The sequence below is a fragment of the Candidozyma pseudohaemuli genome (genome assembly GCF_003013735.1).
Source record: "Candidozyma pseudohaemuli strain B12108 chromosome Unknown scaffold00012, whole genome shotgun sequence".
Classification (NCBI taxonomy): domain Eukaryota; kingdom Fungi; phylum Ascomycota; class Pichiomycetes; order Serinales; family Metschnikowiaceae; genus Candidozyma; species Candidozyma pseudohaemuli.
Window position 1 is genome coordinate 178,831 of NW_020194446.1, and position 15,816 is coordinate 194,646.

General features: G+C 45.3%; 6 protein-coding genes and 2 non-coding genes across 8 annotated transcripts; 4 read left to right on the top strand and 4 right to left on the bottom strand.

The window, feature by feature from the left end:
* Positions 1-133: 133 nt before the first annotated feature.
* On the bottom strand, positions 134-6,662 carry ARO1 (Aro1p; the record flags this gene model as incomplete). Its single annotated transcript, XM_024859427.1, has 2 exons — positions 134-4,846; positions 5,058-6,662. The coding sequence occupies 2 exons, from the start codon at positions 6,660-6,662 to the stop codon at positions 134-136; spliced, it is 6,318 nt and encodes a 2,105-aa protein (XP_024712399.1).
* Positions 6,663-7,134: 472 nt separating this feature from the next.
* C7M61_004102 lies at positions 7,135-7,207 on the top strand. The gene has a single exon. It is a non-coding gene; the product is annotated as a tRNA-Arg (tRNA).
* A 7-nt stretch (positions 7,208-7,214) lies between these two features.
* C7M61_004103 lies at positions 7,215-7,287 on the top strand. The gene has a single exon. It is a non-coding gene; the product is annotated as a tRNA-Phe (tRNA).
* A 168-nt stretch (positions 7,288-7,455) lies between these two features.
* On the bottom strand, positions 7,456-10,224 carry AGE1 (Age1p; the record flags this gene model as incomplete). The annotated part of the gene is made up of 1 exon (XM_024859428.1): positions 7,456-10,224. The coding sequence occupies one exon, from the start codon at positions 10,222-10,224 to the stop codon at positions 7,456-7,458; it is 2,769 nt and encodes a 922-aa protein (XP_024712400.1).
* Positions 10,225-11,032: 808 nt separating this feature from the next.
* Positions 11,033-11,860, top strand: TFB3 (TFIIH/NER complex subunit; the record flags this gene model as incomplete). Its single annotated transcript, XM_024859429.1, has 1 exon — positions 11,033-11,860. One exon carries the CDS (start codon positions 11,033-11,035, stop codon positions 11,858-11,860), a length of 828 nt encoding a protein of 275 aa, XP_024712401.1.
* A 25-nt stretch (positions 11,861-11,885) lies between these two features.
* C7M61_004106 (uncharacterized protein) lies at positions 11,886-13,025 on the bottom strand (the record flags this gene model as incomplete). The annotated part of the gene is made up of 1 exon (XM_024859430.1): positions 11,886-13,025. One exon carries the CDS (start codon positions 13,023-13,025, stop codon positions 11,886-11,888), a length of 1,140 nt encoding a protein of 379 aa, XP_024712402.1.
* A 265-nt stretch (positions 13,026-13,290) lies between these two features.
* Positions 13,291-13,860, top strand: C7M61_004107 (uncharacterized protein; the record flags this gene model as incomplete). The annotated part of the gene is made up of 1 exon (XM_024859431.1): positions 13,291-13,860. One exon carries the CDS (start codon positions 13,291-13,293, stop codon positions 13,858-13,860), a length of 570 nt encoding a protein of 189 aa, XP_024712403.1.
* Positions 13,861-13,887: 27 nt separating this feature from the next.
* Positions 13,888-15,570, bottom strand: EXO1 (Rad2 family nuclease; the record flags this gene model as incomplete). Its single annotated transcript, XM_024859432.1, has 1 exon — positions 13,888-15,570. One exon carries the CDS (start codon positions 15,568-15,570, stop codon positions 13,888-13,890), a length of 1,683 nt encoding a protein of 560 aa, XP_024712404.1.
* Positions 15,571-15,816: the final 246 nt, after the last annotated feature.

Consider the following 15,816-nt stretch of genomic DNA (forward strand, 5'->3'; position numbering starts at 1 on the left):
CCGAGTCAGAATCGTGAATTCAACCCAAACCACTCCCACTACACCGCCAGCTTCAGTGGCACCACCACGTGATGCTATAGAATTGCCTTATCGGGGGCTGTCAAGTCCCCCCATTCTTCCATTATGTACATACTTACTCGCGCACAACAGCATTGTAGATAACCTTGTACGGAGGGGTGAGCCCCGTGTGGACCTCAAACTGCCTCTCTCCTTGGTTCACCAACATCTCCACACCAGGAACAACTGTCCACTGGTACTTGTCCTGGGCGATCTTCATCATTGGTGTAACACGTGGTTTGTACACAGCGTCGAGAAGCGTGGGGTTGAAGCCACCTTTCTTGGCCAGAGCCCCACGGTGGAGCAAACTCTCAACGCTGTTGAGGAGATTCTCGTCAAGAGGCTTGTCTGCAGCTACACAAGACACGGCAAGAGAGACGGGCTCTGCTGCTTCGACTTGCTCCTTGGATTCTAAGATTTCAATGTTGAAATTCTGAGGCAACTGGTCTCTAATCTCGTAGAGTTTAGAAGCCGTACGGTTGATCATGTAGATTTTAGAGCAGCCAATTTGGTGCAAGGCATAAGCGGCGGCTCTGGCAGTGCCACCACCGCCAATAACCAAACCGTTCACTGAAGCGTGCTCAATAGCAGGCACACCGTTTCTGGTGAAAGCCTTGGTGATACCGTACCAATCCGTATTGTCACCCAAGAACTTACCGGGCTGACCCTTAAGGGGAACCACAGTGTTGACTGCACCAATAAGCTTGGCAGCGTCCGAGAGCTCGTCGGTGTACTTCATGATATCGAGCTTCAAAGGCATGGTGACAGCCAAACCTCCAAAATCAGGCTTCGAGATCAACTCCTTGTAGACCTCTTCAGCGTTACTGCTTTCGAAACGGCCAAATTTAAACGGTAAGTTCAATTCCTGGTAGGCAGAGCCGTGGAGATCTGGCGAACGAGAGTGCTCGATAGGAGAGCCCACAACGTTGAACTGCTTCTTAGTCAAGATACCAATCTGGCTGAGTGAGCTGTTGATCTCGGCAAGAGTGACTTCTCCGTCTGACGGAATTCCAGGCAAGAGTTCGCTAGTGATCGGCGTGAAGACCTTGTTCAATACCTTCGACAACTTACCTTCCTCACCGTGGTTGTATGCAATGAGTGGAGTGCTCTGGTGAGCAGTCTTGAAGTTTTCAACGTCGATGTTCTCTTGGAAATCAGTGGCAGTGCCAACCAACTTGATCACATCAGCGTTCAAACTGAAAGCAGCATTGTATCTGTTGTCCCAAGCAGGGTCACTCCACTTATGCTCCCCCTTCAAGTCAACGTAGGAGGCGATAATCTTGGTGAAGCCCTTCTTACCGAAAATCTGCTTGGTAATCTTCACCGGAATATTCAACTGGAGATCCAAGTACTCAACACCCAATTTGATGGCCAATCCCGTCAAGTCCTGGTACTTCTCGATGTCCTCATCAGGGAAAGCACCACCTTGGCTCTTGGTACGCACAGTGAAGATGATAGGCAAGTTGACGTATTTTCTGAGAATAGCCACTTGCTCAGCAACGTAGGTGGAGGTGTGCTCCTTCAAGAGATCAACTCTCAATTCGACAGCAGAGGAGGCTGCAGTGATGTCTTCCAAGTCCTCAGCAATATCCTCCAAGTTTTCATGCGTGAGACCAACAGCGTAAGATCTTGTTGTTGGAACCCTGGTAACCTCGAGGCCGGTGATGGTTTTGATGAAGTTTGAGAACGACTGCCTCAACTTCTTGAACTCATTATCGGTGGAGCAATGAGCAGAGTAGAAGAGGAAGTTTGAGCATTCGTGGTACCACTTTTCTCTTCTCTGCCAAACCTCCTTGATCTCGCTGATGTATGCTGGTCTTGTAGCGTCCGAGTTCAAGAAGATGATGGTCTCGTCCAAGTCACGGTGCAAGTGAAGAACAATTCCAGACTTGGCGTAGTTCTTGAGAAGCGTTCTCGATTCTTCGCCTTCGACGATTCCGCCACCAGTGGAGATGATGTAGCCGGTTGACTTCTCGGTGACAATCTGCTTGAAAATCGTGGACTCAATTTCACGGAACTTCTCCCAGCCCTCCTTCTTGATGAACTCTCTGATATCGCCATGCTGCTCCTCAAAGGCATCATCAGCATCGATGAGCTTGAAACCGAGCAAGTTGGCCATCCAGCGACTCACAGTAGACTTACCAGCAGCTCTCATTCCAATGACAACAATGGACTTGTCACCGTTCTTTCTAGCATTGGCCAAAAGACTCACATCGTTCAAATCCTTGGGTGGCTCAAATCCATCAAGTTCAGCACCAAACTTGGTGTGCAAGATGTCCCACCATCCAGGCCATGTCTTACCAGTACAAGATCTCTCTGTGATGAGAACGGGCTCAGGGCACATACCAGCCAACAAGGAGAAAGACATGGCGACTCTGTGGTCATCATAAGTCTTGACACCGCCTTGGGTAGCAGAAGGAACCTTCAACTTTCTGTAGTCAATGCCGTGAATTTCAATACCATCTGGAAGCTCGTTAGCAGTGACACCAAACTTGGCAAGTTCATCCACCATGGCTTTAATTCTGTTACACTCCTTCACCCTCTGGTTAGCAATACCGGTGATTTGGGTGGGTGTCGAGTCATTTGCAATGGCAGCAACAACAGAAGCTGTAAGGAAAGCGTCAGTCATTGGCTCCATATCAACATGCTTCAATGGCTTGAGAGATCCTCTAGAAGGACCTTGAACAGTAGTAGAAGTGGCAGTTTGTTCTACAGTGCATCCCATTGGCTTCAACACATCAACAGCAAATCTGGCATCGCCCTGTAGAGAAGAAGAGCCGATGTTAGGCACAGTGCAAGAAGTGCCGGTCATGGCGGCGAAAGCCAAGGGGTATGTAGCTGAAGATGCATCAGACTCGATCTCATAGACCTCAGGGTTTTTGTAGGAGCCCTTTGGAATATGGTAGGTGTACTCTTCCGTCGTGGACTTGGTAACTTCAATACCAAAAGCCTTCATCATGGAAATGGTCATGTCGATGTACAACTGGGAAATTGGCTTACCTCCAACGAGGGCTAAAGTAACCTCTTCCTGGGCATATGGAGCGCACATCAAGATAGAAGAGACGTATTGAGAGGAGATAGTGGCACCGAGCTCGATTCTACCACCTTTCAATCCTTTGCCAGCGGTGATCTTCAAAGGCAAGGAGCCCTGGCTGTTCAAGTATTCCACCTCAGAGCCATTACTCCTCAAAGCATCCACCAAAGGACCAATGGGTCTCTCTTGCATTCTAGCATTACCAGTCAAGACAGTGTAGTCGTTTGACTGTTTGTTGATCTGGACGAGAGAGGCAACGGTGGTCAAGAAACGAGAGGCTGTACCGGCGTTACCCAAGTAGATTTGGTCATCACAGGTGATCATGCTGCCACCGTTACCGGTGACAACGATAGTTTCACCGTTGTCTTCCGTCGAGATTTCGGCACCCTTCAAAGCTGCAACGGCAGCCAACATATGTTTCGTGTCGTCGGAATGTAAGAGGTTCTTGATTTTGACAGTTCCTGAACCGAGGGCGGCCAAGATCAAAGCTCTATTGGAGATGGACTTGGAGCCTGGTGGAATCACTGTATTGGTGGATGGGGTAGCTGATTCGCTGAATGGCAGAACCAAAGTCTCATCTGTAAGGACAAACCTGAGATCCTGCTGGGAGACCTCGTGGGCCTTCCACTGGTAGCATTTACCAATGGCCTCGAGAATCACAGTTCTGATCTTAGAACCATCGTTCTTTTTGTCCACAGCCATCTTTTTCAATAAGCTGTCAATAACAACAAAGTGCCTCTTGAAACCAACGTTCAGAAGGAAGGTTTTGTCGTTGATCGATGTGGGAAGGTTATAAGCATTGAGGCACTTCACGAGTCTGGCAACACCAACCGGGCTCAAAATACCCCAGTATCTGGACAATTCAGCCTCAAGGACCATACCAATAGAAACACACTCACCATGGAGTGCCTGTGGAGTGACAATGGCCTCAATAGCATGGCCGATGGTATGGCCAAAATTAAGAAGATTTCTTAAACTGGATTCCTTCTCATCCTTGGACACGACATCTGCCTTGACTCTAATGGAACCCAACACGGTCTTGACCAAGTCTTCTTTGATCTCCTTGAGATCAATAGAGTCGGAGCTGACGACCTTCAAGAAGGTAGGTGCAAAGTTCTCAAGTCTTGTGAACTCAGGTTCGTCCCAGATAGCAGCGGTCTTCACCACCTCTGCCATACCATTGATAAACTGCCTCGTAGGCAACGTTTCCAAGAAAGACACATCGACAAAGACATATTTAGGCTGATGGAAAGCACCAATGAAGTTCTTACCCAAAGGTGTATCAATGGCAGTCTTTCCACCCACAGCAGAATCCACCATTGCAAGCAATGTCGTGGGAACCTGGACAACACGAACACCTCTCATGAACGTAGCAGCCACGAAGCCAATCATGTCACCCACAACACCACCACCCACAGCCAAAATGACGGTATCTCTCGTGCATCCACTTAATAAGAGGAAGTCTTCCACTTTGGCTTTGGTCTCACGGGATTTGTTGTTTTCACCGGGCGACACAGCATATGTAAGAAGTCTCAGGTCAGGTCTCTGTTCCTTGATTTGTGACTCAAAAGAAGCCCTCAATTTCTGGAATGGGGCAGTCTTCTCCATATTCTCATCAGTGACGATAACATAGGTAGATGTAGCTAGGTTGGAGAGAGTCTCCTTCACAATATGGTCCTGGATCCCGTACCCCACATGAATGGAGTCGGTTCCGAGGATCTTCACCTTTTCTACCTGAGCCATTGAGTAGACGTACTAGGCTCTGATATCAGTAGATTTTCAATTTTCCAGATTATGACTGATTTTCGCGGCCAACTTTGATAGTGCAGTACTTGACACTAGGGTTGCAAAATTGACACAGTGAGGCACCTACACACGATCACATTCTCATGAAATATTATTTTATTTTTTTTTCCCGGAATTTTTTGACAGCTGATCATCACATGTCAATTTATTCCTAGAGCACCTGGCGAATGTGCTCGATGCATTCCTCTGGGGTTGCCTGAGGATGGTCTAGCTGCCACTTCATTACCTCATCGGTGACTTCTCTCATCCATGGGCCTGGCTTTTTGTCGAGCTCTTTAGAAATTCTTTTTCCGTCCACAATGGGTTTCAAGTGAGCCACATCCTCTAACCCTTTATCTCTTATGGTCTCCAATAGACTCTCGTATTGGAAGACAGTTTCTCTGAATTTGTCTTCATCCAAAGGTGCGTTGATGCCCTCTGGAGTTGGGGTCTCCCCGGTGAGGTCCACGATTTCCAAACCATCGAGGTAATCACTGAAAGCACCAAAGGCGATGTATAGCTTGAAATGCTCACCGTACTGGCGCATGTACAAACCAAGGTCTGAACGACTGATGGAAGCTGGATTCTCGAAATATTTGTCGAAAGTGGTAACCCCACTGGAGTTTTTCAAGATATTACTAACAGTATCGTAATCGTGCTTACCGAGCCTGAGACCTTCCTTGAGAATAACTTCAGGATAGTGGGTGACTGCCTGCTTGCGTGCATTGAGCTTGACAGAAATCTCACTGTAGGGCTCGAGAATCAAGGAGAGCCACAAAGCTCTAGTTGCAGCTTTATCGTTTAGTATCAGCTCGTAGACACTTTGCAACAAAGGTGCCTCAGATGAGTGTTTGATGGAATCCACGAACGAGTGAAGGTATTGTGTTGCAGCGTCTATACGTAAAGACACCTTCAGGTCCAAATGATCAATCTGCTGAATTGCGTCCGGATTGAGCTCTTCGATAGTGCTTCTGAGGGTGCCAGGGTTGAAAATGCTGTTGCTGAAACCAACATGATTTGTCAAGCGAAGACCATAGCTAGGATTGTTTCCGGTGAGAGTCTTGTCTGTCTCAACACCAACGCGCTCCCTACTTATCTTATGGATCAAAGAGCTTCTGATATTGGCGTCCTTCATAGCTTCGATGGCTTCAGCGTCAATGGTAAAATTAAAGCGGGAAGCAAATCTGATAAGTCTCAACACTCTTAAAGGATCGTCCATGAATGTCTGAAAAGGCTGCAACGGCGTTCTGAGCACGCCATTCTTGAGGTCCTCTATACCTCTTCCAGTGAAATCTTCAACTTCGCTCTTATTAAGATTGTAAAAGAGGGCATTGAGTGTCGCATCACGCCTTAAAGCATCCTCTTCCGCAGTTCCACAATCGATAATGGGTACCCTGCTGTCTTCCGTATATTTTTCACTTCTGAGGTTGACAAAGTCTATGTCCAAGCCAAAGAGCTTTGCTGTGCAAGTTTCCAAATGCTTTGACTTTTCTGGGTTCTTCTTGATGGTATGAAGACTTGTGGAGTTTCTGCCCAAGTCTATGCCTTGTTGTTCGGTGTATTCGAGTAACCTAGATGCAAAGTCTTCTCCTGAGAGCACGTTTATAGCTATATCAAGGTCGTGACTCTCTTGTCCGAGAAGTTTATCCCTCACCCATCCACCTGTTATTCTCAATTCCAACTTGTCATCCGCAGAGACCTTGGAATTATAACTGTCACAAAAGTTCACCAAGAGGTTACGGATCGTCTGTTCCCTATCGTCTAGGACAATGTTTGATTTAACCATGCTGGCTGGTGGTTTTGTCGATGCAGATGAAATAAAATGTTGAAATGAATGTGTCAATCGGTGGTATTTAATTCTATGGAGGTTGAGGGATCTTGCACTGGGGAAAAGGCAGTATCTCATCGATGGGTCCTATTCTCGAGAAGTGAGGCATATCGCACGCACCTATAAATCTGAGCATCACAAATTCTTATACCACCTCCTCAGTGTTGCTTCAATGGCCGTGATAGCAACAGGGTCGATGTCAAATTGACTATTAAGTATCGTGATTTCCTTTGTTTTCATTTAAATCGGCTGCTTACCCAAAAAAGCCTATAATTCCGTTCACAGGCATAATTTGATGGTTTTGAGTACTGAGTGAGGAATAAAGAAAAGTGAGTGATATTTTGCAACTTTTTTGAGAAAAAATGAGGTATTTTCAACAAAATTGAGTATTGCACATAGACTACCCACATCATTTTATGCTGAAGTAACCGCCTGCGTGGCGTAATGGTTAGCGCATTTGACTTCTAATCAAAAGATTCCGGGTTCGAGTCCCGGCGTGGGTTCTTCTTTGCGGTTTTAGCTCAGTTGGGAGAGCGTCAGACTGAAGATCTGGAGGTCCTGTGTTCGATCCACAGAAATCGCATATATTTTTAATTTTTTGCATTTTCTTTCACTCAGTTGATATAGTCTTGGGTTAAGAGGTCAGAACTGGCTGTCCAGGCGTGGTGGACAAGGCATGTCGTGAGAGTCGTAGAGGAAAGCACGAGCTTGGCAACAGAATTACATGTTTCTCTTATATTATCTATTAATGCTACTTCAAGCGTAGTTTCTTCTCGTTCCAGTACCCAATTGCTTCGTCTGTGTGATTAAGTGCATCGTGAAGCTCGTGGATTTTATCGATGTTGCAACCGTGGTGCACGAGGAGTTCTGATATGACGAAATACTCCCGAACGGTTCCCTCCTCATCAACCTCAACTAGCTTTCTCAACGAGTATTCAAAGATGTTGATTGTGATAGGTTGGACATGAGCACTTTGAGAGCCCATTTGAAGAGGTAGGTTGGGGTTTCCGCCACAATTAAGAGCCTTGATAACATTAGCAATGTCAATCTTCCTAACAGCGTTAACAAGTAGCTCATCGTGGTTCAATGACTTGTCAACGAAAGCACGGTCGATGTATTTGTCCCTGATAAATGACAAGCGGTTGTCATTGTCAATGTCTGGTGATATTTGATACTTCTTGCTCAGTAAGTATCTGTTGACCTGTGAGTTGTTGATGTAATTAAGAAGAACTCTGTTTTCATTCTCGAAGTTATCAAGCTTCAAAGACTTCACCTTAGAAACATGCGAGCCCAAACTGCGGTGGCATGAAGAGCACTTCACACAAAGAGTAACCAAGAATGTGACTGAGATCCATTCAACAGATTGGGAAGAGCCACAATCGGCACAGTAGCTGTTGTTGCTATCTGGGATGGTGTGCACCGCTCTGAGGTAGTCGATCTCTTTTACATCTGGAGAGCCAATTTTGCTTGAAATAATCGAAACTGGGGAACCATGTTTGTCATCGTCCATATCATCTTTGGCGAATGATGGCTTCTCAAGATGAAGATTCGGTTTGTTCGATTTGCGTTTCTTTTCAGCAGCCACAAGGCGCTGGGTGATTTGGCCCGCATTGTACAACGCTTTGATCCATTTGTCCCTGTCATCATCATTAATGGCTTGGAAGACGTGCTTCTGACCCTTCGAAGTCATAATCTCAAAACAGAATTGTCTCTTATCATACGTGATAGGTTTCACGCTTGCTAAAGCAATATCAATGGGTTTGTTGATAAGAGACTTACCTTTTCTCCAATCTGAGTATTCCTTTAGCTGTCCGTCTCTAAGAACAACCCATTCCTTATGCCATCCTGGTTTGCCCTTACCTCCTAGCGCGTATAGTATACCTGAGATTTCAGAATTTTGATCATCTGTGAAAATCTGAGGGGTGCTTTGATGAAATGTTAAGGTGGGCGCTGGTCTCTGACCGGATCCAGAGGCAAACACCAAATCCACTTTGGAAGAGGACATGACTCGATTGATTGCACTCTCAGATTCAAGCATCTCTTTGGTAGGATTCAATGGATTTAACTTGACCACTTCAGAAAGCTCCTCATTGTTAGCACATGCCTCAATGGTTTGACGGTATTGTAGCTTTTCACTGTTGAAGCGTGACATGGTATTGAGGTAGACACTGGCATCATCACTTAAAAGCTTTTGATTAGTTTTGAAGTCCTTAATGTCAGACTTCTGACTCTTGAATTTGGAACTGGAAAATTTGAGTAAGTTTTCCAAGAATTGATTGAAGTACTGATTGTTGGAGGCGAGATTAAGCGAGTTTAAATAATCGAACTTTGACAACTCGAAAAGTTTTCTCTTTGCAAGGAGCTTCAGCTCAGGCCTGTCCTTCTCGTTAGAGAGGTATTTATTAAGCCATTCATAATACTCTTTCGAGTTCTTTTCAAAAGTCTTCTTCGCAGGTGACGATTCTGCGCCATCGTGAGGAGTCACGTCGGAAAGATACGTCAACATTTTGGTGAGGAGAGTCGAGTTCAATACCTCTTTAAGTATAAATGACATGCGCTTTTCAATCACATCAAAAAATATAAGGAAGTTCTTTTGGAATAGTCTTGGAAGATCAAGTCGAAGAAGCAATGGGTTGAATTGAGAATCGACCAATATATCCAAGGTGTCAATTATACTTCTCTTGGAACTGATGATCTTTCTGAATGTTGATTCCATGTAGCTTGCATCCTCACACAATGCATGAACAGCCTTTCGTAGTTTTGGGAGGTTCTTCTCATAACCCGAAAGACATCCTCTGAACTCCGGCCCATCTTCTGTACTGAACACAAAGGCTTGCTTAAAATCTGAAAGCGTAAATGTTGGTTCACGATCCTTCGGTGGACATGGAAGTGCCTTCTCTCGCAGAGGTTGCGGAGGAGCCCGAGTCTCATCGGCCCCTTCAATTGGGTCCACCCAAAACGAGAAAGTGAGAAGCAACGAAGGCTCCTTCTCCGTGTTATCCTGTTCCCAAAGAAAATAGTTGAGCTTCCCATTGGAGAATTTGGCTGGGTCATACGTATCGTTCACAATTATCTCGTAGTCAGACGAGTCCAGCTGGAACTTCGAAAACGCAATTTTCGATACCTCCCGAGACTTGCTCTCTAGGTCATCACTCATGAGAAATTGCCTTAAATGATCGTGGCTAGTATCCTCGCCCAATGTCTTCAAGATCACCAAGGAGTGTTCATCATGGAGATCTCTCTTCGCAAAGCGAAGGTGCAATTTGGATTTATGAAATTGACCTGGTACCGAGAGAAGTAACGGAAACTCGGGCAGCTCATTCGAAACATATTTCAATGGACCCGCTAGGCTTTTCTTGGATTGTGTGTTGAATTTGGTTATCGAGACGCAGCTGTTCTCGGAAATCTGCGCTTGATATCTTTCAGTATCCTCCACGTTCGTAATCTGTAGTCGCAGAAGGCTTGCTATAGATGGATCTACCGAGGCGTAGGGTAGCGCCAAGGGAAAGACCGAAACCATTATGAAATAACTGTGGTAGTAAAAGAAGCTTCACAACAAGAGTAGGCTAAGTCTGGCTGCATTTCCTGCAGCTGCGCCCGTAATTCAACGCCTCCAAAAATACACCATTACCACCTTCCATAATTAGGCTTGATATTATTGAAGGCAATGTTGAGATGAATTGAGCTTTAGAGTGGACCGTTACTTTTTGCCTTTTTCGGTACAAGCACAGAGTTACCCCGTTTAGTAGTACAAGGTGATAGGCGGCCTACTCGAGAGCAAAACAATATCTAGAGCTTGGAAGTCTGTAAATTAGTTAGATAAGGGTTAAAAACGCTCAAGGTACCAATTTCGAAGCTATTGCACGGTGAAAACTACAAGTTACACTTCTAGCAGAACTGCAAGTGCGATGAGCATATCGGGTAGAGTTTTGACTGAGCAATACCTTATGTCACACAAAACGCATTCGTAAGAATATAGCACCAATTTGTCACTCGATTTAACTCGACTTTAGTACCCTCCCCTTGACACAAAGTGTTTTGTCAGCAAAATATTTGGTGTGCATATAAGGTATATCAAGCATCGATTAGAGGGCAATCTGTTCGAGTTAGTAGCATCGAATACATCATCCCTGTCTTTCATCATGTCAGTCCTAGTCGACGATAGCAGGTCTAATGATATGTGTCCGATCTGCAAGACAGATCGGTACTTGTCGCCAAATATGACCTTCCTAATAAACCCAGAGTGCTACCATAAGATATGTGAATCATGCGTTGACCGTATATTCTCCCTTGGACCGGCCCAATGCCCGTACCCAAAATGCCACAAGATGCTCAGAAAGAATAGATTCAAGAAGCAAGTGTTTGATGATATCAAGATTGAACGAGAGGTTGATATGAGGAAAAGAATCCATTCTATATACAACAAGTCAGAGGAAGACTTTCCTGACCTAAAAGAATACAATGCATACCTCGAATACATCGAGAATCTCATTTTCAATTTGTCTAATGGAATAGACGTGGAAAAGACGGAAGAGGAGGTGAATAAATACGAGGCGGACCATAAGATTGAGATTCTAGAAAGAGCAATGAGAGAGAGTGAAAAGGATGCCGACCTCACCAAATATCAGGAAGCAACGGAAAGGCTCAAACAGGAGAAGCTCAAAATTCAAAGACAGATGGAATTGGAAGATATGGAATTCCAGCAACAGCAAAAACAAGAACTCATGGAGAGATTGTCATCCTCTGACGCCAATGCCGAAGAAATTATGAAGGAACAACGAAGCCAGCAAGCCAAAAGGACAAATCAACGTAAAAGACAATTACAACAAATCTCCAACCAATTGGACCAACAGTTTGCTTCTGCGAATGACGCCTCAAAGAAGGAACTCGCAGGAAACAAGACACCATTCACACCATTCCAAGGTGACAGAGATCTACATAAACAGTATTCATTCTTGGGTGCCTCGGCCGACGCTTCCAAGGAGTCGCAAGATGCATATTATGATCCATTTGTCAGCCAGCTTTCGAAGAACAAGGAATACTTGGGAGGTGGCTGGCGTATCGAGCAGGTTTTGGAGAGAGCATTGGACGAGGCCTTCATGGGGTTGCATTGCTTTGTGGAGAAGGAGAAGCAGCATGAGGTATCTACAGCTTAGTAGAATTGCATGATAGAATTAATGTCTATAATTGTAGGAGATCCTCATTATTGTCTTGAGGAGATGGTTTTTTGGGAACATCCCCTAGAGGGATGAACTTGTGTTTTTGTGGCGCCTTAGCTTGAGAAGGTGTCGGCAGCCCGAGTAAATCGTCTAGCGTTTCTGTTTTAGCAGGCTTCTTCGGGCTGACCGAGAAATTAGAGAAGGCATCGTCTATGCCAAATACTTCTGGCTCAGGCGCTGGTGCTGGCTTCGACAGCTTTGGTGTGCCATTGGGTTTCATAACATCTTTAAAGGTGCCTTTGTTAGGAGTAACGGGAGTACTGGTTGGACTTTGAGGAGGCAAGCTAGTCGAACTAGGATCGTGAGTAGTGTCCATGGAGCTCTTAGAGCTTCCAATGGTATTCATATCCAGGTCAGACGGATCAGTAGTACCACTGCTTTTACTTTTACCAAAGCTGAACAATGTTCCGAAGAAGTTTTGGTTTTTGCTCTCCCTCTTCAGCTTAATCGCCGCATTCAATGCTTTGTCGTACTCCTCTTCCTTTCTCTTCATACGCTCCATATATCTGTCGTGATCCCTTTGCTTTCTTTCGCTCACCCGCTTGGAAGCCTGCTCCAAACGCTGAGCTTTGATAACGTCAATGCGATCTTGAATAAACCTGTGGCTCTCGCTATCGACGACTTGATGAAGTCTAACTGGGAGTGAGGGTTTTCTAACCGCTGGAAATGCAGCTTTTGTAGGTGATGTCACAGGAACAGGGCTCTTGGACTGACTTCGTAGCTGCTCCTTCCGTGCTCGAATGTACAGATCACCCGAAGACCACGCAAATAAAGCATTCGCCGTCTTCAGAACTGAAGGTACCTGTTCTGACACCAGAGTTTCTGAGACAGCAGCATCGCTCCCTTCCCAGGAGCGAACTTTCTTCATCAGTAAGGACTTAAGGTGTGAATTGTTGAAATTAATGATGCTGCCCTCCAGCTGGTCGTCAATAAATTGTCGCTTGCATTGTTGTAGTGAATGATAAAACTTGTTTCCCTGAGGCGCTAGATGGAGTAGCTGTTCGGGGTATATATGTGGATCCACTTCAGAGGAAGATTCGGAGTCTGGACTGGAGAATAGCTTCTCTATAAGCTCTTCAATCTCCTCTTTCTTCGTGCTCATAGCATGAATGAACGCTAAGTATTGGCACTAATCGCGATTGAGTATCTACAGGCGTGGGAGGTAATGCCGAGAAGTGGTCCGGTCACGAAATCTTGACGAACATTTTAATTTTTCGTTTTTTCTGCCGAAGCTACAAATTGAATGTTTTTGATTCCAGAACAATTCTTGTAGATCTTCATTCGCCTAAATTTTGACAGCAGCTCTTGCATTTAGCCTCTGGTTGATAAAGATTCGCATCACAGGATGGAAAATAGATACACTCACAATGACCTACAAGACATTCAGCTTCCCACAATTCCCTGATTATACCGTCTTTGTTGGATACTATACTGACATTACGCCGGAAACATTAAAGGTGGTTAAAAATGAATTAGTCTCCGGAAACCAGACATATAATTACTGCTTCGTCAACACGGCTCATCTCATTTCAGTCGATCAGCTTTATTGCAGTCTACATCGTTCCATTCAGAATCATGTCTTCGGTAGAATGAAGGCTAAGACGCTCAATACGGAGATTTTGTATAATCTTTCACCCACAAACAACATCAACGAGGCATTGAAAAGGTTCGGTGTTGATGAAAGTCGTTCGGACATCATTGTCATCAAGGTAGCGCAGAACTCGGAGGACGACTTGCTGAGTTGCAATGCTGGCATTGAAGAGCTTTTAAGTGGGAAATCAACGACTGAGCTCGAAGACTCCGTTTTGGTTAACAGAGTGGATCTCAAGAAGTTCTTGAAGTTGTTCAAGATTCAACAGAGTAATGAGGACTTGCAGAAAGCCCAGCTGCACTACACGAGTGAAGCGGTTGCGGCCAGTCTATTGAGGGGTTGTTGAAATGTATCTGATGAATATATAGATAAATTATCCAGTGAATGCAAATCTCAGTAATTTGAACCCGGTGCTTCTTGGGGGTAGGACTTCTTCATTTTCCTTGTCACTTTCACTCAAGTTGTACTCCTCCTTTTGCAGAGATTTTGGCTGACTGACGCTCATAAGGAGGTCCTCGTTATCAGGAGTAGCAGGACCCAGGGAGGGATCGCTTTCGAATACCTTCAACTTCTGGGCAGCATTCTTCTGCAATTCACCTTCTGAGCCGAGCAGGAATTTTGCTCTCCAAGAAAGTCCGATCTGTTTCATCTTAACGGGCGACTCTTCAATATCATTGGAGAAACCGTCTTGATCATTATCTTCCACAATGGATTTGTTTGAAGCTACCAGCGGGGGCCTCGCCATGCTGGTCTGAAGAAGCGAATTCTCCCTAAGGTCATCCTGCTGACTGTCCTCAAAATCATCATCCACATCGGTGAGGTACTGTTCGAGTTTTTCACTCTCCTTGATCATTGGAACTACCTCAGGGATGGGCTTGCAAGGCGACAGGTTCTCTGGGACATCGGAGTCGCCTGCCAAGAAGCTGGAGTCCTCTGTAGCACGCAGTGTATCAGGTTTCAAATTCATGCTTGTTGTAAGTTTTGACTTGAAGAAGTTGCTCGTTGAGCCTATCTTCAGGCTTGAGTCCGGGCTTATACGCTTGAGCTTTTTGCTTGTGGGTGAAAGCTTTTTCTCATCGGCTCTACCGGGATCAGGACGCTTCTCTTGCGTCACGCTCTTAGCTTGTTTGTCAACTTGGAAGAAGCTCTCGATAGACTTTGTTAGGGTGCCACCAAATGATTCCGCCTTCTTCACTCCTGTGACTTGTTTCGTCAGCGAGTATACCATGGAAGAGCTCTTGGTGGCCAAGTTCTGCTCTCTGGATAATAGCGCTTTGAATGTGGAAGGATGCAACTTACCGTTGCAAATGCCATGATGAATTTGTGCGTCAAGGGTTCTTCCACAGCAAAGCTCCACGACCTCCATGTCCAAATCGTGATTTTCTGGATAGTCGTATAAAGTAGCTAGGATCTGATTGCTTGGGTCGAACACTTTTTGAAACTGAAATGCTAATGTTGCTTTTACTGCCTCGTCAAGAAAAGTGTCTGGAATGTCTTTCTTTTCAGCTTGCAATGACAAAACCACATTCTCGATCGAGCCTAGCTTTTGAATGAGGTTAAATGCTGTCTTGAGACCTATGCCTGGTAATCCCTTTGTGTAATCACAGCCTGAAAGGATGGCTACCCATCTCAACTGTTCCTGGGTAAATTGGCCCAAGTTAGGGCGCTTGATCTTGTCAAAGTCCGCACGCTCAATGGTGACACACTCTCCGTAATCGTTGAGCTTTGTTATGAGACGTTGGCAGCCAAAGATGAGCAAGTCGGAGTCTTCGGATAAGATTCCGTCAACCAAGCCGATCTTCTCAAGGTAGACCATTTGAGGATCAGCCTCGTAAGGAGCGACAACGTATTTAACATGCTTCCTATCGAGCTCCACCATCACAGATTTCGCCATCTCTGGTGTGACTCCTGCAGCTTTCATAAATTCTTTCCAGGCTTGTTTTCTATCACCCTTCTTCATACACATATTGGCAGATTCTCTAGCCTTCTCCCTGCGGGCAGCTCTCTCAGCATTAGTAGCTTCTTTCGTGGGCAACAGCGAGCCGTCAAAAACCATATAAGGCTCAACACCAAAATAACGAAGCATATCAACTTTTTTCATTACAGACGTAATATAGCTTCTGGTGGGGGTGTCAGTACATAGATCTTGAGCACAAGAAATGAGACCGCGATGGAGCCAGCCATAGGTGTCTACTGCCAAAGTTTTTCCCTTATACTCTGACAATGTTGTCTTTTGTTGGATCTCTTTGAGCTGCTGTAGCAACCCTGTGACTCCCATGGTTGTATCTTAGAAAGGACGTGA